This window comes from Schistocerca americana, chromosome 10 (assembly GCF_021461395.2).
Source record: "Schistocerca americana isolate TAMUIC-IGC-003095 chromosome 10, iqSchAmer2.1, whole genome shotgun sequence".
NCBI classification, from domain to species: domain Eukaryota; kingdom Metazoa; phylum Arthropoda; class Insecta; order Orthoptera; family Acrididae; genus Schistocerca; species Schistocerca americana.
In genome coordinates, this window is record NC_060128.1 from 182,780,623 (window position 1) to 182,806,614 (window position 25,992).

General features: G+C 43.7%; 1 protein-coding gene across 1 annotated transcript in view; it reads right to left on the reverse strand.

The window, feature by feature from the left end:
* Window positions 1-25,992, reverse strand: part of LOC124552592 (neuropeptide F-like) — a 635,976-nt gene that overhangs the window by 226,216 nt on the left and 383,768 nt on the right. Inside the window, exon 2 of the mRNA XM_047126917.1 lies at window positions 22,808-23,001. Coding sequence (XP_046982873.1) covers window positions 22,808-23,001 — 194 coding nt within the window. The remainder of the gene's footprint in view (window positions 1-22,807; window positions 23,002-25,992) is intronic.

Consider the following 25,992-nt stretch of genomic DNA (forward strand, 5'->3'; position numbering starts at 1 on the left):
GGATACCAAGAGATGAACACACTAAGCAGATTCAGAAAGATATAGGCTGCAGTAGTTACTGGGAAATGAAGAAACTTGCACAGGATAGAATAGCATGGAGAGCTGCATCAAACCAGTCTCAGGACTGAAGACCACAACAACAACGACAACAACACAATCACTCTTTACTCTGTATATCACATTTCCTCTCTTGTTTTTTTCTTAAAACAAGTAAAAAGGCTACGAAAGCAAGGTGATCGTCGTCAGAGCTCGACATTTTCTGGTAAATAAACAGATACCTAAGCTTTTTTTGGGTTGGGGAGTGTTTGTATTATTGAAGTGCTATCATCTTGGTGGATAGACTGCCTGTGTGTCAGATAAAGTGGTAGGTCACTATGTACTGTAAGCAGAGCTGTGGGCTCAGAGAGGTCTGTAAGCCCTACCGAGACGCGGGATGAGGCAATGTGAGACGTGAGTCGATTTCAGTTCACTTTATTTCATGTTTTATTGTTGTACCTCAATGACGGCTCGAGGTACCAGGATGGGTGGCTGTCCCCGTGTGGTCCAGGTGTCTTGTCGAAGGTCTCAGCGCGTCCACTTTGTCCAAAAGTTTGCGTCCGTGGGAGACTGTAAGTTCGTGGATAGCCGGCATGTCGAATTTCTTATGCAAATCAAGGAACCTGGCCCATCGTGAGCCGAAAAGCACCGATTTTGTACAAATGGTTCAAATGGGTCTGAGCACTATGGGACTTAACATCTGAGGTCATGAGTCCCCTAGAACTTAGAACTACTTAAACCTAACTAACCTAAGGACATCACACACATCCATGCCCGAGGCAGGATTCGAACCTGCGACCGTAGCGGTCGCGCGGTTCCAGACTGAAGGATTTTGTACAAACGAGAAGTAGTTTGATGCCGGATGCGCTCTCCGTCCCCCCAGGTGAAGCACCCATACAGCACAGCGAAAAGAACTGTGGCTTCATACGAGGTGTTTCCGTAAGAGCGTGCAAAGATGTGACAGGACATAGAGGAAGCTCCACTGAACAATGTGAGGTAGGAAACCTGGGGGTCGGAGAAGCCATCTTAGGGAGATGGAAAAATGATCGAATGGTACTGTTGGCTGGGAGGCCCCATTCGGGGAAGTTCGGCCGCCGTATTGCAAGTCCTTTTTACACTACTGGCCATTAAGATTGCTACACCACGAAGACGACGTGCTCCAGACGCGAAATTTAACCGACTGGAAGAAGATGCTGTGGTACGCAAATGATTAGCTTTTCAGAGCATTCACACAAGGTCGGCGCCGGTGGCGACACCTACAACGTGCTGACATGAGGAAAGTTTCCAACCGGTTTCTCATACACAAACTGCAGTTGACCGGCGTTGCCTGGTGAAAAGTTGTTGTTGTGATGCCTCGTGTAAGGAGGAGAAATGCGTACCATCACGTTTCAACTTTGATAAAGGTCGGATTGTAGCCTATCGCAATTGTAGTTAATCGTATAACGACATTGCTGCTCGCGTTGGTCGAGATCCAATGACTGCTAGCACAATATTGAATCGGTGGGTTCAGGAGGGTAATACGGAACGATGTGCTGGATCCCAACGACCTCGTATCACTAGCAGTCGAGATGACAGGCATCTTATCCGCATGCCTGTAACGGATCGTGCAGCCACGTCTCGATCCCTGAGTCAACACATGGGGACGTTTGCAAGACCACAACCATCTGCACGAACAGTTCGACGACGTTTCCAGCAGCATGGACTATCATGCTGCGGTTACCCTTGACGCTGCATCACAGACTGGAGCGCCTGCGATGGTGTACTCAACGACGAACTTGGGTACACGAATGACAAAACGGCATTTTTTCGGATGAATCCAGGTTCTGTTTACAGCATCATGATGGTCGCATCTGTGTTTGGCGACATCGCGGTGAACGCACATTGGAATCGTGTATTCGTCATCGCCATTCTGGCGTATCACCCGGCGTGATGGTATGGGGTGCCATTGGTTACACGTCTCAGTCAGCTCTTGTTCGCATTGACGGCAGTTTGAACGGTGGACGTTACATTTCAGATGTATTATGACCGGTGGCTCTACCCTTCATTCGATCCCTGCGAAACCCTACATTTCAGCAGGATAATGCACGACCGCATGTTGCCGGTCCTGTACGGGCCTTTCTGGATACAGAAAGTGTTCGACTGCTGCCCTGGCCAGCACATTCTCCAGATCTCTCACCAACTGAAAACGTCTGGTCAATGCTGGCCGAGCAACTGGCTCGTCACAATACGCCAGTCACTATTCTTGATGAACTGTGGTATCGTGTTTAAGCTGCATGAGCAGCAGTACCTGCACACGCCATCCGAGCTCTGACGTATCAAGGCCGTCATTACGGCTAGAAGTGGTTGTTCCGGGTACTGATTTCTCAGGATCTATGCACCGAAATTGCGTGAAAATGTAATCACATGTCTGTTCTAGTATTATATATTTGTCCAACGAATACCCGTTTATCATCTGCATATCTTCTTGGTGTAGCAATTTTAATGGCCAGTAGTGTAGCTGACCCGTCGGGTATAGGGCAGCCAGCAGCAGTAGCCCACACTTCCTATTTATCTGTTCGCTAACCATTGTACTACTCTGCGTTCTCCAATTACGCCCACACTAATACCTGACACAAGGTTGTCAGAAGCTAGCTAAGTCATCCGAGGGCCTGTCTCCGAAGGGCGTCCAATGACAATTCGATCCGGTTGGAAACCCGACAAGAAATTGACATACTAATACGCTGGGAAAGTCTACATAGTCACATGAAGGGATGCAGCTGTCAGCGTGTCCTCGATTACTACCAGAGGTTCCATGCAAGGGCAGGAAAATGTCTCCCACAGCATAATACGGCTCCCAGCAACCTGCGTCCGTCGCGCGCCGTACGTTTCGAGCCGCCGTTTCTTGAGACAACCATCGACCTAGTGTAGCGAAAATGTGATTCACCCAAAGAGCCGAAACGTTTTCACTGCTCGACCGCAGGATCCCGAAGATCCCGTGCCCACTGCAAACATAACTGGCGATTTAGTTGGGTCAACGCCTGGAAACGTAGGGGTGGTCTGCTGTGGACCTCCATGTTCAACAACGTACGATGAACGGCGAGCTCCGAAACACTTGCACGTGCACCTGCGTTGTGCTCTTTCGGCAGAGATGTCGCAGACCACCACCTGTCCTACTTTACAGAGTAGACAAGCATCCGAACCCCACGTTCTGCGAAGAGCCTACATCTATATCTACATTTTTACTCCGCAAGCCACCCAACGGTGTGAGGCGAAGGGAACTTTACGTGCCACTGTCATTACCTCCCTTTCCTGTTCCACTCGTGTATGGTTCGCGGGAAGAACGACTGCCGGTAAGCCTCCGTGCGCGCTCGAATCTAATTTTACATTCGTGATCTCCTCGGGAGGTATAAGTAGGGGAAAGCAATATATTCGATTCCTCATCCAGAAACGCACCCTCTCGAAACCTGGACAGCAAGCTACACCGCGATGCAGAGCGCCTCTCTTGCAGAGTCTGCCACTTGAGTTTGCTAAACATCCCCGTAACGCTATCACGCTTACCAAATAACCCTGTGACGAAACGCGTCGCTCTTCTTTGGATCTACTCTATCTCCTCTGTCAACCCGACCTGGTACGGATCCCACACTGATGAGCAATACTCAAGTATAGGTCGAACGAGAGTTTTGTAAGCCACCTCCTTTGTTGATGGACTACATTTTCTAAGGACTCTCCCAATGAATCTCAACCTGGTACCCACCTTACCAACAATTAATTTCATATGATCATTCCACTTCAAATCGTTCCGCACGCACACTCCCAGATATTTTACAGACGTAACTGCTACCAGTGTTTGTTCAGCTATCATGTAATCATACAATAAAGCATCCTTCTTTCTATGTATTCGCAATACATTACATTTGTCTATGTTAAGGATCAGTTGCCACTCCCTGCACCAAGTGCCTACCCGCTGCAGATCTTCCTGCATTTCGCTGCAATTTTCTAAAGCTGCAACTTCTCTGTATACTACATCATCACCCTCGAAAAGCCGCATGGAACTTCCGACACTATCTACTAGGTCATTTATATATATTTTGAAAGGCAATAGTCCCATAACACTCCCCTGTGGCACGAAGAGGTTACGTTAACGTCTGTAGACGTCTCTCCATTGAGAAAAACCTGCTGTGTTCTGTTTGCTAAAAACTCTTCAGTCCAGCCACACAGCTGGTCTGATATTCCGTAGGCTCTTACTTTGTGTATCAGGCGACAGCGCGGAACTGTATAGAACGCCTTCCGGAAGTCAAGGAAAATGGCATCTACGTGGGAGCGTGTATCTAATATTTTCTGGGTCTCACGAACAAATAAACCGAGTCGTGGATGACCAACCGTTTAGCGCCTAGCGGTAGTTTCACTGTCCTTCTACCTCTTTTCGCAGATGCTCACGACAGTAGCGCGTGAACATTCCACCAGCTTCGCCGTTCTCGAGATACCCGTTCAAACACTCTGCTTAATAATAATCTGTACTTTGTCAGAGTCGTTTATCTCGATGGATTTCCCCATTTGCGGCCCATATCTTCCCTAGAGTGATCCCCAGTTCTTGTCTGCTCCAGTTAAGTACTTTTGTTAGCGCGTCACGTGACCGTAACGCCACCTGGCGGCATACAGGGTCACGGTGGGTAGCGGTCGTAGTATTTTGGCTGGGGTTATTTGTTTACTTTATCGTATGACAATACTGACACATAAGAAAGACACAGACAAATCACTAATATAACAAACGTTAACAACTGCCAACAAACGCCACTAATACACTACTGGCCATTAAAACTGCTACACCAAGAAGAAATGCAGATGATAAACGAGTATTCACTGGACAAATATATTATACTAGAACAGACATGTGATTACATTTTCACGCAATTTCGGTGCACAGATCCTGAGAAATCAGTATCCAGTACAAACACCTCTGGCCGTAATAACGGCCTTGATACGGCTGGGCACTGAGTCGAACAGAGCGGGATGGCGTGTAGAGGTACAGATGCCAATCACCTCTGGCCGCATACCACAGTTCATCAACAGTACTGACTGGCGTATTGTAACGAGCCAGTTGCTCGGCCACCACTGACCAGACACTTTGAATTGGTGAGAAGTATGGAGAATGCGCTGGCCAGGGCAGCAGTCGAACATTTTCTGTATCAAGAATGGCCCGTACAGGACCTGCAACATGCGGTCGTGCATTATCCAGCTGAAATGTAGGGTTTCGCAGGGATCGAATGAAGGGTAGAGCGACGGGTCGTAACACATCTGAAATGTAACGTCCACTGTTCAAATTGCCGTCAATGCGAACAAGAGGTGACCGAGACGAGTAACCAGTGGCACCCCATACCATCACGCCTGGTGATACCCCAGTATGGCGATGACGAATACACGCTTCCAATGTGCGCTCACCGCGATGTCGCCAAACACGGATGCGACCATCATGATGCTGTAAACAGAACCAGGATTCATCCGAAAAAATGACGTTTTGGAATTCGTGCACCCAGGTTCGTCGTTGAGTACACCATCGCAGGGGCTCCTGTCTGTGATACAGCGTCAAGAGTATCCGCAGCCACGGTCTCGGAGCTGATAGTCCGTGCTGCTGCAAACGTCGTCGAACTGTTCGTGCAGATGGTTGTTGTCTTGCAAACGTTTCACCAGGCAATGCCGGTCAACTGCTGTTTGTGTGTGAGAAATCGGTTGGAAACTTTCCTCATGTCAGCACGTTGTAGGTGTCGCCACCGACGGGAACCTTGTGTGAATGCTGTGAAAAGCTAATCATTTGCATATCACAGCATCTTCTCCCTGTTGGTTAAATTTCGCGTCTGTAGCACTTCATCTTCGTGGTCTAGCAATTTTAATGGCCAGTAGTGTATAACAAAGTTAAAGGATTACAAACAAACATCAAGTCTATTAATATAATCTATCGACTCTGGAGTTGCGAGCAGGAAGTCGTGGAGGTTCCCATTATATGCTCTTCTGGAACACTCTACAACAACGTGGCTGATGGTCTGATTTTCTCCGCAGTCACACTGTGGAGATGGTATTTTGCCCCATTTATACAGGGAGTAAGCACATCTGCCGTGACGAGTTCGAATCTCATTTAGAGTGGAGCTCGTTTTGCGTGGTAGGTCAAAACCAGGTGGCTTTTGTGTGATGCTAGGCCTTTTATGATTTTGTCGTGCGTTCCATTTTTCAGACCATGCGTTTGTGATACTGAAACCTTTTTGTACACAGTTCCTTGCTGTTCTTGTTGGCGGGTTCCTAGATTGAAGCCTATTAGTGTTTGCAGCCTCAATGTCTTGGTGGATTGGCAGGCTTCGATTTCGCATGATGTTTTTTTATTCACGTATAAAAGCGTCAGTACGTCGCAGGTGTGTCGGCGGGATGTGGTTTAATATTGGAAGCCATTGCGTTGGAGCGGCTTTAATTATTCCAGAAATCATTCTTAGAGTGTTATGCAAGTGGACATCCACAGTTTTTACATGTGGGCTGGGGAAATGTGTTGGAACCAACACCCGAAGGGAAGGTTTGGTTTCAATGATGCACGGATTCTGGTCGGCGGTGTATCTGAAATGTTTTGCTCTGTTACCCGCAAGAACATCGCGTTATTTCAACGCTGGGCGTCGCAGTTCTGACGTACATTCATCAGGCGCTAAAAAAAAGGGAATGAAATTCGGGTAAGAGGGGCTGTGGCGATTTTTCCATCTTGTGACAAGCGCACGACAGCATTGGTCCGAACTGAGGTGAAATTTGTTGCCAATGTGACATCATCAACCCAATTTAGACGTCGCATGAACGTATGGACTGTGGTCTTTTTCTCAAAAGTGTCGACACCTTGCTGTCTGAAGCGTCAGCGAGCCGGAGCGTGACGTCACGTGGTGGAAGGCTTTTGCACCATTACAGAAAAAGGTCGTCGCGACCTATACGGCAAATTTCTAACTCCTACGTCACAATGGGAAACAACTGCATGGTTTCCAAGAGGCTATTTTTTAATTATAATGATTACCTGACATTGTCAGCTGTATTGGAGGCGATCTCAGAATATAAACATCTAAACCACAGATTTTCTTTTTTTTACAGGGACTATTCATTTACAGTGAATGTGAACACCCGACGAAGTGGATTGGCCCTATGAAAATCCTCTTTTTATGCAGATTATCTTGAGACTTAATTTCGCTGAAACTGCGTATTTTTGTGCGCTCTGTAACTGGATTTTGATCCATTAACGTTGTTGTGCGGTGTACGAGGGTCACTTCAAAAGAATTGCACACTATTTTCTTTTTTAATTCCATCTTTTATTCTACATGTTTGAAAGTTTTACAGTGTGTAGATACATCCTTTAGGAACAATATTTTCATTTCTACACATAATTTCCATCCCTCTCAACTGCCTTAGGCCATCTTGGAACCACCGCCTGTATACCCGCACGGTAAAAATTCTGGACCAACCTGTTGGAGCCACTGTTTGGCAGCGTGCACAAGGGGGTCCTCATCTTCAAACCTTGTTCCACGAAGAGAGTCTTTCTGTTTCCCAAAGAGATGATAGTCACATGGAGCCAGGTCAGGACTGTAAGGCGGGTGTTTCAGTGTTGTCCATACGAGTTTTGTGATCGCTTCCATGGTTTTTTTGACTGACATGTGGCCGTGCATTGCCGTGCAACAGCAAAACATCCTGCTTTTGCCGATGTGATCGAACATGACTCCGTCGAGCTTCAGTGTCGTCACATATGCATCAGAATTTATGGTGGTTCCACTTGGCACGATGTCCACAAACAAAAGTCCTTCGGAATCGAAAAACACGGTAGCCATAACTTTTCCAGCAGAATGTGTGGTTTTGAATTTTTTTTTTCTTGGGTGAATTTGCATGATGCCACTCCATTGATTGCCTCTTCGTCTCTGGTGAAAAATGATGGAGCCATGTTTCATCACCTGTCACAGTTCTTCCAAGAAATTCATCTCCACCATTCTTGTACTGTTCCAAAAGTTCGCTGCATACCGTTTTCCTTGTTTCTTTGTGAGCCAGTGTCAACATCCTGGGAACCCACCTGGCACAAACCATTTTTAACGTAACACTTTCAGCATTCGGCAACCACTTCCTTCCCCTACCCCAACGTAGCGTGACAATTCGTTCACTGTGTCAGTCACCAATTCGTTAACTCTCTGCACATTGTCTGGAGTGTGTGCAGCACGAGGCCTGCTGCTGCGAGGACAATCCTCAATATTGCCGTGCCCGCTTTCGTCACGTAACCTGCTTGCTCACCTACTAATTGTACTGCGATCGACAGCAGCGTCTCCACACACCTTTTTCAACTTCTTGTGGATGTTTCCCACTGTCTCGTTTTCACAGCACAGAAATTCTATGACAGCACGTCGCTTCTGACGAGCGTCAAGTGTAGCAGCCATCTTGAAGACATACTGTAACGGCGCCACTCACGGGAACACGTTGAACTAAGTTTGAAAACAAGCGGGAAGGATTTATCTGCACACTGTGAAACTTTCACACATGCAGAATGAAAACTGTATTTTTACAAAAATAGTGTGCATTTCTTTCGGGGTGACCCTCGTACTTATGATTGTGAGAAACGCACGGATGAGCAGAAAACTTAACCGTCCTTTTTTTCTCTCAAGAAAGCCACGTTAACAATGTTACACAAATTTTTTTTTTTCGTGTATTAAAGTGTGAGCGAAAGCCGTACAGTTAATTTCGGCACGTGAACGGCGTCAGAACAATCAATGCGTTCGTGATACCCACAGCTACGCGAAGCGCGCATTACGCGCTTAATGGAGCGATGGAGCGAGGATCACTTTGTGATTGGGTTGCGAGGTGAGCCGGATAAGCCGGTATGATTTGGTTTTACTGCCATGCCGGCAGCGCGACTGTAATACCCGCCGCAGCGGCGGGCGGATAAAGGCACTTTGGCGCACCGCAGTACCAAGCTGAGCCACGTGTTGTCCCGTGTGAGTGCTCAGCGCTCACCTCATTAATCGCCAAGTCACGCTAACAACCGCGCGAAACTTGTTGCGTTTTGATAATAGGCGTACTACTAATTGCAATGCGCCGACCTCTCGAAAATACAACGGAACGCGTCAATTCCTGCTAAGCCATAGACGCACAAAATCCGAAATAGCTATACAAGTGCACAGAACAAGCCGTCTAGTCAAAGAGATTAACAGATTTTATGATAAATCACAGTTTGGGAAAAAAGTTGAAGAGTGACTGTGGTACAGGAATCTGTTGTTGTTGTTGTTGTGATCTTCAGTCCTGAGACTGGTTTGATGCAGCTCTCCATGCTACTCTATCCTGTGCAAGCCTCACCATCTCCCAGTACCTACTGCAGCCTACATCCTTCTGAATCTGCTTAGTGTATTCATCTCTTGGTCTCCCTCACGATATTTACCCTCCACGCTGCCCTCCATTACTAAATTGGTGATCCCTCGATGCCTCAGAACATGTCCTACCAACCGATCCCTTCTTCTAGTCAAGTTGTGCCACAAGCTCCTCTTCTCCCCAATTCTATTCAATACCTCCTCATTAGTTATGTGATCTACCCATCTTATCTTCAGCATTCTTCTGTAGCACCACATTTCGAAAGCTTCTATTCTCTTCTTGTCCAAACTATTTATCGTCCATGTTTCACTTCCATACATGGCTACACTCCATTCAAATACTTTAAGAAAAGACTTCCTGACATTTAAATCTATACTCGATGTTAACAAATTTTTCGTCTTCAGAAACGCTTTCCTTGCCATTGCCAGTCTACATTTTATATCCTCTCTACTTCGACCATCATCAGTTATTTTACTGCCTAAATAGCAAAACTCATTTACTACTTTTAAGTAGTACTCACAGGAATCTACAATACTAAAATGGGGGTAATATTCCAGGATTCGAATCAAGAGCCAACATGATGTAACGTCCTCCGGATCTTCGATCTTGGCTAACACTCAGCGGTAGAGCAATAAAACTGTTATTTCTTATGTACCGGTATCGACGATACAAACAGAACATTGATGAACTGAACTCGCGACTTGTGCGAGATATGTACTTCACCAAATGTCGTAATTAAATCGTTTATAATCGATGGTTTATTAGTTGCTATTTAAATATTAATGATAATTTCAAATTAGTTCCAGCGACACCAAATTCCCTATAGACTGGTTGTAATCTCAATCTATAATCAGTCGTAACAGTGTTATTAATTCCTAACGTCAAGGAGTTTCTATATAAACGCCGAGCGCTGCAGTCAAATAATATCGCAGCACGTTATCTCTATAAACAATATTGTAAAACTTGAATGATAAATGCGTGAATTGACACGATATGCTGGTTTATTACACAATATTAGCCACTTCCTAACAGAGCCGTGAGGAAGAAGCTTTCCCAGGTGTTGGGGGGAAATTATAAATTATATGCTTCGTAACTATCGCCAAGTTCCATAGTCCATTTGTTATTACGAATGAAATTGTCTATCTGTGTTCACTTTCTAAATAGTGTTAACTTCGGGTTATTTAATTAAAAGTCACTTCTGTGTAATATATGCAAGTCCTCTATCTGAATTCTAAATAACGTAATATTTGAAGTCAAAGCATCGTTTCACTGCGTCATAGTAGATCGCAATAATCAATTCTGAAAAAGACAATCTAACTGCGCCTACATATACGAGCTTTCAAAAGTATGACCTGCTTCGGCTAACTCTCGTAAAGTAGTGACAGTGGATTGAATTAAACTTAGCCATAACTCACGAATCTCTAATAGTACTCACACTGAGTATTCTTTGGGAACGTTGGTTCAACTTTGCGAATTTTAATTATAATGATTTTGCGATTTACTATGATTTTGTATTTTGAGTTTGATTCTACTGGAATCCTATCTTTCTTTCGTATGTTAATAAATTACTAAGTATTAGATTCCTGATTCAATTACTGGTTAATGTAACATGAATGGTGTTAACTGGAAATTTGTTTGCTTCTTAATTTTTCATGGAATTTGGAACTGGTTTTGGGGAAATCATTGAGAGTTTTGGAGCTAATTTTTGATTTTCATTTCTCGTCCGAGGAAGTGGCATTACAATGAGTAACTTTGTAGATATCCTCTGACTAGTGAAGCAACCTAAATTACCTAATAAAATCACCTCTTCCGGTCATTTCAGAATATGCTGATGCAACAGTTCCATACTTATCATATACAACCGCTCGCTCGACGAAAGATCCGAATCGAGACACTGGAAAGTTACATAGATCGCACCAATATTCTAGAAAGGCAATATAAGTAATCTATTAAATTACAAGTCCATATCATTAACGTCGAGATGTAATAGGTTACGGAAACGTATATTGTGTTCGAACATCATGGATTACCTCGAAGACAACGGTCTATTGACACACAGTCAACACGGATTTTGTGAAAAACAACTAGCTCTTTATTCACATGAAGTGCTGAGAGCTATCGACAAGGGTTTTCAAGCTCATTCCGTATTTCTAGATTTCCAGAAGGTTTTCGTCACTGAAGCTCCGAAGCGGTTTGTAATCAAACAGCGTGCTTACAGAATATTGTCTCAGGTGAGACAAATGGATTCGTGATTTCCTGTCAGAGACGTCACAGTTCGTAGTAACTGACGCAGAGTCATCGAGTAAAACAGAACTGATTCTAGGCTATGTTCTGTTCATTATCTATATAAACGATTTAGGAGACAATCTGAGCAGCCGTCTCAGGTTGTTAGCAGCTGATGCTGTAGTTTACCCTCTAGAAAAGTCATCAGGTCAAAACAAATTGCAAAACGATTTAGAAAAGATGTCTGTATAGAGAGAAAATTGACAGTTGTCCCTAAATTATAAAAAGGGTGAGGTGATCAACTTGAGAGCTAAAAGGAACCCGTTAAACTTTCGTTACGCGATAAATCAGTGTAATCTAAAGGCAGTAAATACAACAATTACGAACAACTTTAATTGGAAAGAGGACAAAGAAAATTTTGTGGCGAAGACAAAACAGACTGCGTTTTAATGGCAGAACTCTTAGACGATGCAACAGATCTACTGTAGAGACTGCCTACACTACACTTGTTTTTCTTCTTTTGGAGCACAGTACTTCGAGAAAGTTCAAAGAAGGGCAGCACGTTTTGTATGATGGCGAAATAGGGGAGAGAGTGTCACTGACATGCTACAGGATTTGGGGTGGACATCATTAAATAAATGCGTTTTTCGTTGCAGTGGAATATTCTCACAATTTCAATCACCAGCTTTCCGAATGCGAAAATATTTTGCTGAGGCCGACCTACAAAGGAGAAACGCTCATCATAATGAAATAAGAGAAATCAGAGCTCACGCGGAAATATATTTATCCGTTTCCTCCGCGAGCTGTTCTACAGTGAAATAATAGCGAATTATTGCGGAGGTGGAGCGATTTGTGGAGTACTCGAGTAGCTGTAGATGTAGATAAGCGCTTACCCAATGCCAGTTGAAAGTCGCCTCTCTAATTTCATGTATCTATTGACCGAATTCAATACTTTGAAATGCTGTCGTAATCTGCTCATTAAGAGGTATAACCTTAAGGGTATCACAAGATAAGCCAGGTGTTACAAATAGTCTATTTAAGGCAGTCTAATTCATGGCGGAGGAATTACGCGGACTGTATGCATCCAGTATTTTAGAATGATAACATTGAGCCGCTTCCAAGAAACTTCACACATACGTTTACATCTTTACAACATTTTTGCTTGCTGACACGACGCAAAATAATTCAAGTTTATAGCTTATTATACTTATGTTGTTCATGTAGTAAAACTACAGCATCACATACGGCGTTCTAATTTATTAGTGTAATTCTATTCGCAACGAATTTTACAGAGGAAATCCACATGTTCCATTGAATGTACCCGCTAAATGAGATCATTACGAGACACATACCTCAGCTGGTATGAGTTCGTAAGCTTTGAGATGATTGAAAAACTAGCTTTTCTTAAAACAGAGAGCAAAAGTAGTAAATGTTCCGTCTACAACACATTTTGGAATCAGCACTCACACATACCACTGAATGTACCTGCAAAACTGTATAGTTGTACGATACATAGCTGAGTACATTTGACGTCATAAATGTTCTTAAAACATGGAGCAAATTTTCAAGAATATACTCATTAGAAGTTTAATAATGGGAGCAGTTGTTGGCTTCCTGCAAACTTTACGTACACGTCCAACCATTCTTAATATAAATACAAACTTTACGTGTGCATCCAACCGTTCTTTATCTCTCATCAGCATCAACAAAGCTCCTGAACTCTCTCGGGTCCAGATCCAATGACTGTTAGCACAATATGGAATCGGTGGGTTCAGGAGGGTAATACGGAACGCCGTGCTGGATCCCAACGGCCTCGTATCACTAGCAGTCGAGATGACAGGTATCCTATCCGCATGGCTGTAACGGATCGTGCAGCCACGTCTCGATCCCTGAGTCAACAGATGAGGACGTTTGCAAGGCAACAACCATCTGCACGAACAGTTCGATGACGTTTGCAGCAGCATGGACTATCATCTCGGAGACCGTGGCTGCGATCACCCTTGACCCTGCATCACAGACAGGAGCGCCTGCGATGGTGTATTGAACGACGAACCTGGGTGCACGAATGGCGAAATGTCATTTTTTCTGATGAATACTGGTTCTGTTTACAGCATCATGGTGGTCGCATCCGTGTTTGGCGACATCGCGGTGAACGCACATTGGAAGCGTGATGGTATGGGGTGACATTGGTTACACATCTCGGTGTCCTCTTGTTCGCATTGACGCCACTTTGAACAGTGGACGTTACATTTCAGATGTGTCACGACACGTGGGCTCTACCGTTCATTCGATCCCTGCGAAACCCTACATTTCAGCAGGACAATGCACGACCGCATATTGCAGGTCCTGTACGGGCCTTTCTGGACACAGGAAATGTTCGACTGCTGCCCTGGCCAGCACATTCTCCAGATCTCTCACCAACTGAAAACGTCTGGTCAATGGTGGCCGAGCAACTGCCTCGTCACGATACGCCAGTCACTACTCTTGATGAACTGTGGTATCGTGTTGAAGCTGCATGGGCAGCTGTACCAGTACACGCCATCCAATCTCTGTTTGACTCAATGGCCAGGCGTATCAAGGCCGTTATTACGGCCAGAGGTTGTAGTTCTGGGTACTGATTTCTCAGTATCTATGCACCCAAATTGCGTGAAAATATAGTCACATGTCGGTTCTAGTATAATATATTTGTCTTGGTGCAGCAATTTTAAAGGCCGGTGGTGTAGGTAACAGGAGCAGACGTACACTGCGCTCCGTCTCGTCAGGTTTCCAACGCCACCCAAAAGCGCGAAACGCATCTCAGTCGACAAAACCACTGAGACTTTTAACAGGACAATTAACGGGATTTTCGCAGATTCAAATGCGTTCCATTTCGTGAAAAGTCGACTTTTCCCGTGCGTCATTTCATCCAAATCAGAATCCATAAAGCGTCAAATCCTAATACTGATACCGCTCTATGATCACAAAAAAGCAGCAGAATAAAATCCATTTCACAATTTCAAAAACAGGCTTGTAACCGCCATGTTGGAACAAAAGTTCAACATATTTGCTCAGAGATGAAAACTATATTAAAAAAAAACAACTAAACTAAGAAGATGTTACAAGTAACTTTACTAGTGTAAACTGTAGATTAGTAAGTAAGATTAGTTAACTAGTTCATATAAATTAAATATAGGTAAAACTTGGTCGACACATTCCTTTCATATTGGTACATTCACATTTGATTAAGTATTGAACTGATACATGCATGCTGATATGTGTAAGGGGTTTACACAACAACAACTTTCGACCTAAAAGCTCAATCCATTTTTTGTTAAATTTACAACATTTCACTACGTAATTTACGATTTTATGGAGTATTGTGCTTAACAAAACGAAAAGAATTGACTTCTAATGCAGATATACAGAAATGGAAAGCTGTGAAAAGTGTGTGAAAAGCTGCAGCGTAAGTCATGCTGAGGAATAATTACAAAGAAAATCTTTTGCTACGCTGGGTTTCCGAGATAATTACCACTGCAATAACCGTCAGTTGTTCTCACAGCGTAGGTGACAGAGCACGGGACTGCACAGCCTTTGGCGCGGGTTCAGTCTTCAGTGGCGTCCCATGGTCAATTTGTTCGGTTTTAGGAAACCAAACGAAGAACACGTTTGGTGACACCGTCTATGACCGACCGCTTGAATTTTTTACGCCTGCAGCGTACATCAGTGTTAGTTGTCTCTTAAATGGCTCAGCGTATCGAAATTTTTTCTTAACAATTATTTCTGCCGACCGATGTGGCCTAGCGGTTCTAGGAGCTTCAGTCTGGAACCACGTGACCGCTACGGTCGCAGGTTCGAATCCTGCCTCGGGCATGGATGTGTGTGATGTTCTTAGGTTAGTTAGGTTTAACTAGTTCTAAGTTCTAGGGGACTGATGACCTCAGATGTCAAGTCCCATAGTGCTCAGAGCCATTTCAGCCAATTATTTTTCAGCACAGCCTACGATGCAGTAACCTTACATGCTTTTTGGACTCTTTCTGACCACAATAAATATATACACACACACACACACACACACACACACACACACACACACACACACACACACACACACACATATATATATATATATATATATATATATATATATATATATATATTACTGGCCATTACAATTGCTACACCAATAAGAAATGCAGATGATAAACGGGTATTCATTGCACAAATATATTATACTTGAACTGACATGTGATTACATTTTCACGCAATTTGGGTGCATAGATCCTGAGAAATCAGTACCCAGAACAACCACCTCTGGCCGTAATAACGGCCTTGATACGCCTGGGCATTGAGTCAAACAGAGCTTGGATGGCGTGTACAGGTACAGCTGCCCCTGCAGCTTCAACACGATACCACAGTTCATCAAGAGTAGTGACTGGAGTATTGTGACGAACCAGTTGCTCGGCCACCACTGACCAGTCGTTTTCAATTGGTGAGAGATCTGGAGAATGTGCTGGCCAGGGCAGCAGTCGAACATTTTCTGTATCCAGAAAGACCCGTACAGGACCTCAGCATACGGTCGTGCATTATCCTGCTGAAATGTAGGGTTTCGCAGGGATCGAATGAAGGGTAGAGCCACGGGTCGTAACACATCTGAAATGTAACGTCCACTGTTCAAAGTGCCGTCAATGCGAACAAGAGGTGACCGAGACGTGTAACCAATGGCAGCCCATACCATCACGCCGGGTGATACGGCAGTATGGCGATGACGAATACACGCTTCGAAACCGAGTGAGGTGGCGCAGTGGTTAGCACACTGGACTCGCATTCGGGAGGACGACGGTTCAATCCCGCGTCCGGCCATCCTGATTTAGGTTTTCCGTGATTTCCCTAAATCACTCTAGGCAAATGCCGGGATGGTTCCTTTGAAAGGGCACGTCCGACTTCCTTCTCCGTCCTTCCCGAGACCGATGACCTCGCTGTTTGGTCTCTACCCCCAAACCAACCAACCAACCACGCTTCCAATGTGCGTTCACCGCTATGTCGCCAAACACGGATGCGACCATCATGATGCTGTTAGCAGATCCTGGATTCATCCGAAAAAATGACGTTTTGCAATTCGTGCACCCAGATTCGTCGTTGAATACACCATCGCAGGCACTCCTGTCTGTGATGCTGCGTCAAGGGTAACCGCAGCCACGGTCTCCGAGCTGACAGTCCATGCTGCTGCAAACGTCGTCGAACTGTTCGTGCAGATGGTTGTTGTCTTGCAAACGTCCCCATCTGTTGACTCAGGGATCGAGACGTGGCTGCACGATCCGTTACAGCCATGCGGATGAGATGCCTGTCATCTCGACTGCTGGTGATATGAGGTCGTTAGGATCCAGCACGGCGTCCGTATTACCCTCCTGAACCGACCTATTCCGTATTCTGCTAACAGTCATTGGATCTCGACCGACGCGAGCAGCAATGTCGCGACTCGATAAACCGAAATCGCGATAGTCTACAATGCGACCTTTATAAAAGTCGGAAACATGATGGTACGCATTTCTCCTCCTTACACGATGCATCCCAACAACGTTTCACCAGGCAACGCCGGTCAACTACTGTTTGTGTACGAGAAGTCGGTTGGAAACTCTCCTCACGTCAGCACGTTATAGGTGTCGCCACCAGCGCCAACCTTGTGTGAATGCCATGAAAAGCTAATCATTTGCATTTCACAGAATCTTCTTCCTGTCGGTTAAATTTCGAGTCGGGAGCACGTCATCTTCGTGGTGTAGCAATTTTAATAGCCAGTAGTGTATATATATCATGTATTTGCGTCAGACGTCTAGCGGCGATAGATAATGTCATGGCGAACCACAACCATTGTTGTTTAGAGATGATGCTTCTCGTCTTTCCATTGAAACTGCCAGTCTCTGGATGACGCGAATTCACCGAACTACCAGGGCCTACTAATAATTTCAAGGGCTTTTCAAGAAACGGCTAGGGCTGATAGGTCATGTCTTGAGGAACTACTTTTGCTAGAGACAAAATTTTTGATGACACTCTTCGACGACACAAGGCATTTTTGTGTTGCTTACGCCCCTGAGATGTGGCAGAGCGTAGGTAGGCACTCTGCAGTGTTCATATGGTTTGATTGTTGCCTAACTCCCAGTCATCCACTATGTACACAAGGTGATAGTCCACAAAAAATTACTGTTTCATCTCTAAAATATAAGGGCCAGTCAAATGAAAACGAGAGAGGTGGGGGGGGGGGGGGGGGATGTGAGTAACCTATTTATTATTTCAATAGTAATCGCCATAACTATGAGAACACGGACAAGAAGTTTACGCGGACCCTTCGCCGTCACTGAAGACTATACGCTTTTGCATAATGAATTTAAAAATTGTCAGACAAGCACCGAATTAAAAGCGCGCTCCTGCCGCCGAATAAAAGTTCTTGAGACTGCTGAAACTATAATCTCAACTGAGCGAGTGCATAATAACCTGCACGGAGAATTGGCGTTGAAGAAACAATCTGCGAGACGCGTGCCGAGATTGGTCACAGCCGACCACAAGCGTGTCCAATTTAACATTTCAACACAGTGTCTGGCGTTGTTTAATCGAAACCCACAAAACTTATCACCGATTTGTAACTGTTGATGAAACCTGACTCCATCGTTACACACCAGAGGCAATAAGTCTGTCAAAACAATGGACAAGGGCTGGTGAAAGTGCACCGAAAAAGGCAAAGGCTGTTTTCTGTCAGCTGGTAACATTACGGCCACTGTTTTTTCAGATTCCCAATAAATGATGCTCATACATCATTTGGGAAATGGCGAAACCATAAGCGGGCCTTATTATGATTCATTCTTGGATCGTTTGAATAGATTGGTAAAAAAAAAGACCAGGGTTGTCACAAAAAAGAGTGTTCTTTTACTAGGATTTTACACCATTTCACAGATAAGCGATAACAGTGGCGAAAATGCATGAAATGGCTTTCCAGTTGGTTCCTCATCCATCCTACTCACCAGAAGTAGCCCCAAGTGACTTCTTCCTGTTCCCTGTCCTGAAACTTTGGTTTGCTGGCAAGAAATTTTTATCGAATGAGGAAGTGATAGTTGCAGTTGACGAGTGTTTTCCGGAGTTTGACACAACCTCTTTTTCCAACGGGATGAAAAAGCTGGACGATCGCTGGAGCCAGTGAATATCCCTCAATGTCGACTATGTAGAGAAGTAAGGTGAGTTGTTTATTAAAAACATTTTTTCTTGCTTTTGTACTAGACTTATCAGACCATCCTCGTCTATATGTATGACTTCAGTTCTTTTTGTTTTCTTCACCACAACACTTTATAAAATCAAAAATTTGTATTAAAATGGTATAAACTTAAATAACAATCCCTTGTAAGCTTTTAGGGCGAAAGTTGTCCTCAGATTGTGTTCTAGTGGTTAGGTTGCTACCTCTAGATTCCAGGGACCCGGGTTCGATTCCCGGCTGGAGCGAAAATTTATTTCACTCATAGACTGGATGTTTGTGTTGCCCTCATTTCATTTCATCTCCATTGACGAGCAAGTTGCCGAACCAGCGTCAAATGGAATGTCATAAACCCAGAAGACGAACAACCCCATATGGTGTCTCCTCCCGAATATTGCCATGAGATCATTTCACTTCATTTCAGAGCGGAAATTCCTTTAGTATGCTACTTCTGCAACTTTTTTATCATAAAATTTCCTTTAGGACCCGCATAAGAGGTTGATCGTTTGCATCTATATGGCCCCTGTACAGTTGATGGAGACATCCTTTGGCATACATCATCATGTGATGATCCACTCAGCGGATACAAAATGTGTGTGATATCTTTCAACACCCATCTGCAAGCGAGACCTCAACTTTACCTGTTTCGTCGCTGAAGACTTGCAGAGGTCATTGTTGAAGGTGATGTTGATAAGCGATGATCACTTACCTGCAAGATGAAGGCCTCATCGATGGGTTGCTCGTCCTTCACATTTTGACAGTGGAGTTTTGTACCTGTATTTTGTACATCAATCAACTATCGACGAGACAAAAAATACATTTTGCCTTCACTTCTCCTGCTTGCCAACAGAGCCACCACCGTACGGTCCTTCCAGAAGGCTTTAGAGGATCTCACTCTATTGTGAGTTTCTATGGTCAGCCACAGCAAAGTAGCCTGTAGCCAATATCTCTTGTGCCTCATCTATTTTTCGTTACAAGTATTCAAAATATAATAATTTATTACATCAACATGATTTCATTACTACAAAAACACTCATTACCAGTTTCTCATTACTATGCCGTCTTCAGACAAGATAAAAGTTCACAAACGCTGTTGTCATATCCATAAACTCTAGTTCTACACAAACGAAGCATCAAGAAAATGGTATCGAATATGGTAATAAAATATTTTATGCCATTTTAATGATGTTCATTATGGATATAACGGATTTTTATCATGTCTGAAGATGGCAATAACATGCTGAAATAAGTAATGTGATTGCTGTACTAAATAGGCGATCATACATAACAAGTAACTATATGAACATTTGTAAGGTGACATACTTCCACTTGACAATATGTCAGCTATTTAAAAAAGTTATGGTAAAGGAATTTTGCTCTCATATGCCCAGCTCATAAATAGATACTGAATTTTTACTCGTTTTTAGTACCAGAATCATTAATTGCAGATGATGTCAAAATAAATTCTGATATTTGTGAAATAAGTATATAGTCGCATGGTGTTCTAAACGTGACAACAAGTCAAAATAGGCTGTGTTCCTGTATTATTGTGATAACTGTTGTTTCTGTACAGTAAGCAGCACTATATAGTAAACGAAAAACAAATTGGGTGATTTTATTATCACGACTGAAACCCTAAGAACCCTGATGAACATGCTTGGGATGCTCTGATGTGTCAGCTACAGGGCAAAACAATTTCGCACTAAATGTCAGAAACAAGTATCAACCAAAATCAGAGGAGAATATATGATCAGTGCATTACAAAGCTGTTGAAATTCTTCACTGAATATTAAACGATGATATTATGACCAAGGAATGCTCGGCAGAGTCTTGGTTAGATGTTCAGCTTTATTGACATGGAGAACACTAGGTGTGTTGAGTTATCAGCCCACTTAATACCTGTCATGTACAAGGAGGATTTTTGACACAGAAAAAGAAAAGTTAGAATGTATCTCTGTATTAACAACTATCCCTGGAAATAGATTTCCATTTTAATTATTTTCCTTAATAGCTGTTTCCATGATATTTATGAATGGTATAACACATATTTTAAAATGTATGAATGTTTCACTAACTGTTGAAAGTAATGAGAAACACACACCCTGATGAAGGCATCTTTGCAGAGTCATTTTACAATGTGATACAGTGTACAACTGTGAGGAATGGCAATGAGCTTCTTATCACCCAGACTTTATGGAATACATTTCTAGTAGAGTAATTTTCCATTGCAAATAAATGGTATGGGTATATGGCATTACAAACTTATATGCCATGAGATCCCATGTCACTGTATTTAACATAAATACTAATGTACAGCAATAGTTTTTTTTAAATATCTTTCTCATACACTTCGTTTAATCCCCATGCTTCATAGTGCTGTGTGCCACTACTGGAATGAATTGCGTGAGATGTCTCACTTCTTTAAGGTGAATGACAAAGGGTCTATCCAATTACTTGATTGTGTAATGTATGTATTAAATAGTAAGGACTGTTCCCACAGAGAAAGTCAACTGAGAATGTGTTCGTATAGGAACAGGTTTCCCTGGCAATCCATTACCATAATAATAGTTTTTCATAGCAATATGTTTGCTAGGTGCCAGTTTCTGTGATATTTATTCATTTATGTGTGTGGTGTGTGTGTTTTTTGAACATGTCAGTACGAACAGACACCATTTTGCTCCTGCAGCCACTATGAATCAAGACACAAAGGAATTAATGATATTAGCTGACAGTGGGCATTGCTTTAAATCAATGGCGCAATCAGAAAATTTGTGCCAGACTGGGATTCGGAACCGAGTCTCCTGCTTCAGTAGGGAGATGCACTGACCACTACACCATCCAATCCATACACAGTGGTCATCACAACTGCATCAACTACCCTAGAACGCCTCTCGTCAGACGCAAATTCGCAACTTATCCACACACTACTAATGTAGTGACCGTAGCCTATTACTCACAACGTCTGTGAACGAACAGACACTGCATATATAATTAAGATGGGGAGGACCATTGGTCACTTGTGCAGGTCCACATCAAGTTCAAAATCTTATGGTAGTGATGAGGATAATGGGTAAGGGGCCCTATATTAGTAGTGTGTGGATAAGTTGAGAATATTGGTCTGATAGGAGGCATGCTAGGGCAGTCGGTGCAGTTGCGATGACCATCGTGTCTGGGTGGCATAGTGGTCAACTTGTCTGCCTAGAAAACTCTGGAGACCTGTAGTCGAATCCTGGTCCAGCACAAATTTTCGACTTTCCCCATTGATTTAAATCAATGTGCACTGGCAGGTAACACAATTAATTCCTTTGTATCTTGACAACTATTTATGGCGTTCTAATAAATGAGCTTTCAGTGCCAATGCGCTTATCTTATGTAATGTATTTGTAATACCACAAATTTTTAATACAACAGTTTTTCATATAAGTGGATTTCATGGTAAATGAATTTATTATAATTATTTTTGTATTAGAATGCTTTGTACAGCAGTAGTTTCTATTTCAACAGATTTCTAATGCACTTTGTTTCTAATGCATTTTGTTTCTAACGCACTTTGTTTCTAACACACTTTGTTTCTAACACACTTTGTTTCTAACACACTTTGTTTCTAATGCACTTTGTTTCTAATGCACTTTGTTTCTAATGCACTTTATTTCTAATGCACTTTGTTTCTAGTGCATTTGGGTTCTAATGATTTTGATTTCTAATAGAGGTTGTGTAATATGTTTCTAATACATTGTGTGAGTAATGTAATGAGTTTCTAATACAAAGTGCCAGTAGTATTTGTAAGGCTATGTACCAAATGTCTAATGGGTTTCTATTCCTTTGTGCTGTTAGTCTAATGCAATTTATTTACAACGAATTGCGTTTCTAATGCACTGAGCTTGTAATGGAATCAGTTTTCACGCCTATTAAGAGGAGAGCCCCTGCCTGCCGTGAAGGACCGTACTCGTGGGTACGCCAATGCACAGTGCAGAGTGCAGCAGACTGTGTGTGACTGACCTGGGGCGGGCGACCTGAGAGTAGTAGCGGTCCAGCTCCTGCAGGTACTTGAGGGCGTCGGCCAGGCCCTCCAGCTTGTTGCCGTCGGCGGCGGCCTGCTGCGCCTCTGCGGGGGCGGGGGCGGTGACCACCAGCAGCAGGGCGACCACGGCGGCAGACAGCATCAGGAGCGCCAGAGGGCGGGACTGCGACATCTGCAGCAGCACAGCCAAAGAGGGAAGGTGTGGTTAGCCTGAGTCCAGCTCAGCGAGCACAGTGGGTCTCCAGAAACTATCATCTTTCATGTAAACTGACAAGTAGTGGGTCGAACTAACACACACCCTAGGTCAGTCAATCAACAAGCTTACAAGGAGCAGATCACATTTTCCTAGAGATATATGATTCTCAACTTTATCTTCGATAATCATAGAAGCTGAAGTAATGTGGAATATAAATTTGAGACTCACGAGTATCCAGGACGATGTAATTTTATCAGGTTGTGAGTTTGTGGCTGCTATTCTGTCATTCTGAGCAATGGATTAATCTGAGATGTACCCTTTACCCTGTGGCTCCTGCAAGATGCAATTTCCACCCCCCACACTACTACAGAAGTCAGACAGATGCTCCTAACGTTCTAAAGAGAAATGCCTGAAAAACTTTCAGCAATAAATATCTTCTGGAGTCGTCTGCTGTAAGGAAATGACCCAAAAATTCATAAAATTTCTTACATAACTAGTGGGATACTTGGGTACTGGAGTAGTGCTAGTTGGTGTAAGAAAAACGTGAAACTAACGAAAGTTATTATTTATTTTGCAAAAAATCTGAGAAATCACAATGGCACTTTTAGTTATGAACTGAACAATTTATTTCCGGGTTCTTTTCGGAATGTGAAGTTACCTCTCAAGGATAGGATTCGCTAATGAAATTTCTATACAAAGTTTAAGATTGTTATTGACTTGGCAGAATGGCTGAGAGCCGCACCTACTCAGCTTGAATAATTATCCGCTAGAATGTTGCTAGGTATGGTCGAGGCTGTTGCGTGTGAAATGCAGTGAAGTGTACTGTTGCGGAGGAAATATGGGGCTCGCAAGAGCTGTAGCCCACAATACTGTAAGCTGCAATGACTGCTGTCTGCGCCACTCACTGCTGACAAATAAGATAACTCTCATTCTGTCTGGATTGACCTTCGCCAATCAAACTCTCCCTACGCCTTGATGAAGTCAGGGACTCCTATTCGCCCCTAGTCTAACTATTGGCTTGGTACACTGGTCAGATAACCAGTCCACCGTGATGCCACTAAAAAATTCAATCGCAGGCATTTAACTATAACTCCGTCCGTTCACACTGCACAGTAAGTGTGGCAGCCAACACAGTGAACAACGCTTAATAGCAATGACTCAATATAGGGTCGCACTCTGATTCTCTCTCGACAGAGGTGCTCTCCCAGTAAAGTACTGAGGAGAGACTTGTTCCTCGCTCTTTGAGTACACGTACGAGCGCACACGCTCTCGTTACGTGTTCTCCCTCCAAGAGCGACAACAGAACGGCCCCTCTCCACGCCAGACGTGAAGGGGTATATCTTTTGGTGTCTTCCATTACTCCTTCAGCTCAAGGCAGCAGAAATATCGTCTGCCAATCAGCATTGCTCTTCAAAAACAGGAGAATGACGTTTCGTTTAAGGCGAGCAATCCAGAAATCTGTAGTATTGGCATTTGGCGTTTACTGTCTCCCTGTGAAAATCTCTGAAACTGCATGCTATGTTGTATAGAATGCGTAGGCTGGGCGCTCCCACACAATGTAGAGGAATTTGCCTTTAAGCCAAACACAGGGTCGTTCTTCCTTTCACTCGGGCAAACGCTGTCTGCTCCATGGGTGGTCACCAGCTGACATAGATAGGCTGAGCCGTCCTCTGAAGGAACCGGCCCCCCCGGCGTGCGGTTTGCATCTCCCATACTAAAAGCCCCTGTGACCTTCGTGTCTTGAATGTGTGTGTGTACGCCAGCCTCGAGTATTTCAATGTCGGTGCGCATTTGCAGTTTATTAGTTATTTGCATATCGTTTACATGAATTCATACAACATTGACTTTATCTTATCGAGTTTGGGTTCGAATGAAGCGTCTTGATGTGCGGAATATGATTGTGAGGGCGGAATATGTAAGCAATGAAGGTGAGGAGACCACGACGTCTGACAAGGTCAATAGAACACCTATTCCTGAGGTACACGCAGTCTTCCCTACAGCATAAAATCTGGGGCGCTATTCCAATATCGGAGATATTTGGCAGTACTGACGTTTTAAGAACGGAAACGTGGGCTGAAGGTGTGACTAGAGGTTTTTGTTTTAGGAGGGCCATTGCACTGGAGTAGTTCCTGCTATCGTGATGTTATGGTTAGTATATATGCTATTGTGGTGTAGTGGTTAGCGTATCTATCATAGTGATTATGAGACTTGGGTTCAAATCCTGCCCATAGAACAAATTCATTACTTCAGCTTCTATTCTGATCGAAAATAACCTGATAGTTCTGTCACTGATTGTTTCTCATCTACACTGTAATAAAAAATAAAGTGCAACAACTTAAAGGGCAAGTGAAGTGGCAGGCAGTTCATCATTGTAACAGTATATGACAACAAATTCAGAGCAAATGAAACACACATATCATAGTAAAGAGTGCACGAACGATCGCATCTGAAGTGTCGGCAGAAGTGCCAACACCGTGTTGTTTGAGGAAGCCGAAATGCACGCTATAAGCTCACGCAGGATGGCGTGAGGTCTGAAACAGGATACGTAATGAATGCTATAAAGAAAAGTACGTAGCTGCTGGAATAACTTTAATCCACAATTGGGGAACATTGGTCTTGTAGTTACAGTATTATCATTTCAATATAACTTGGTGATGGCGCCTTGCAAGGTCGTAGCAATTGACTTAGCTGAAGGCTATGCTAACTATCTTCTCTGCAAATAAGCGAGGCTTCGTCAGTGTTGCATCGCTAGCTAAGTCGTCCGTACAACTGGGGTGAGTGCCAGGACGTCTCTCTAGACGGTCTGCAATTACTGACAGTGGCGACACGCGGGTCCGTCGTATACTAGCGGACCGCGGCCGATTTAAAGGCTACCACCTAGCAAGTGTGGTGTCTGGCGGTGACACCACAGCATCAATGAAGAATGGTCCCAGCCAACCCCTCTGACGGTAAAGAAGGCGTGTATTC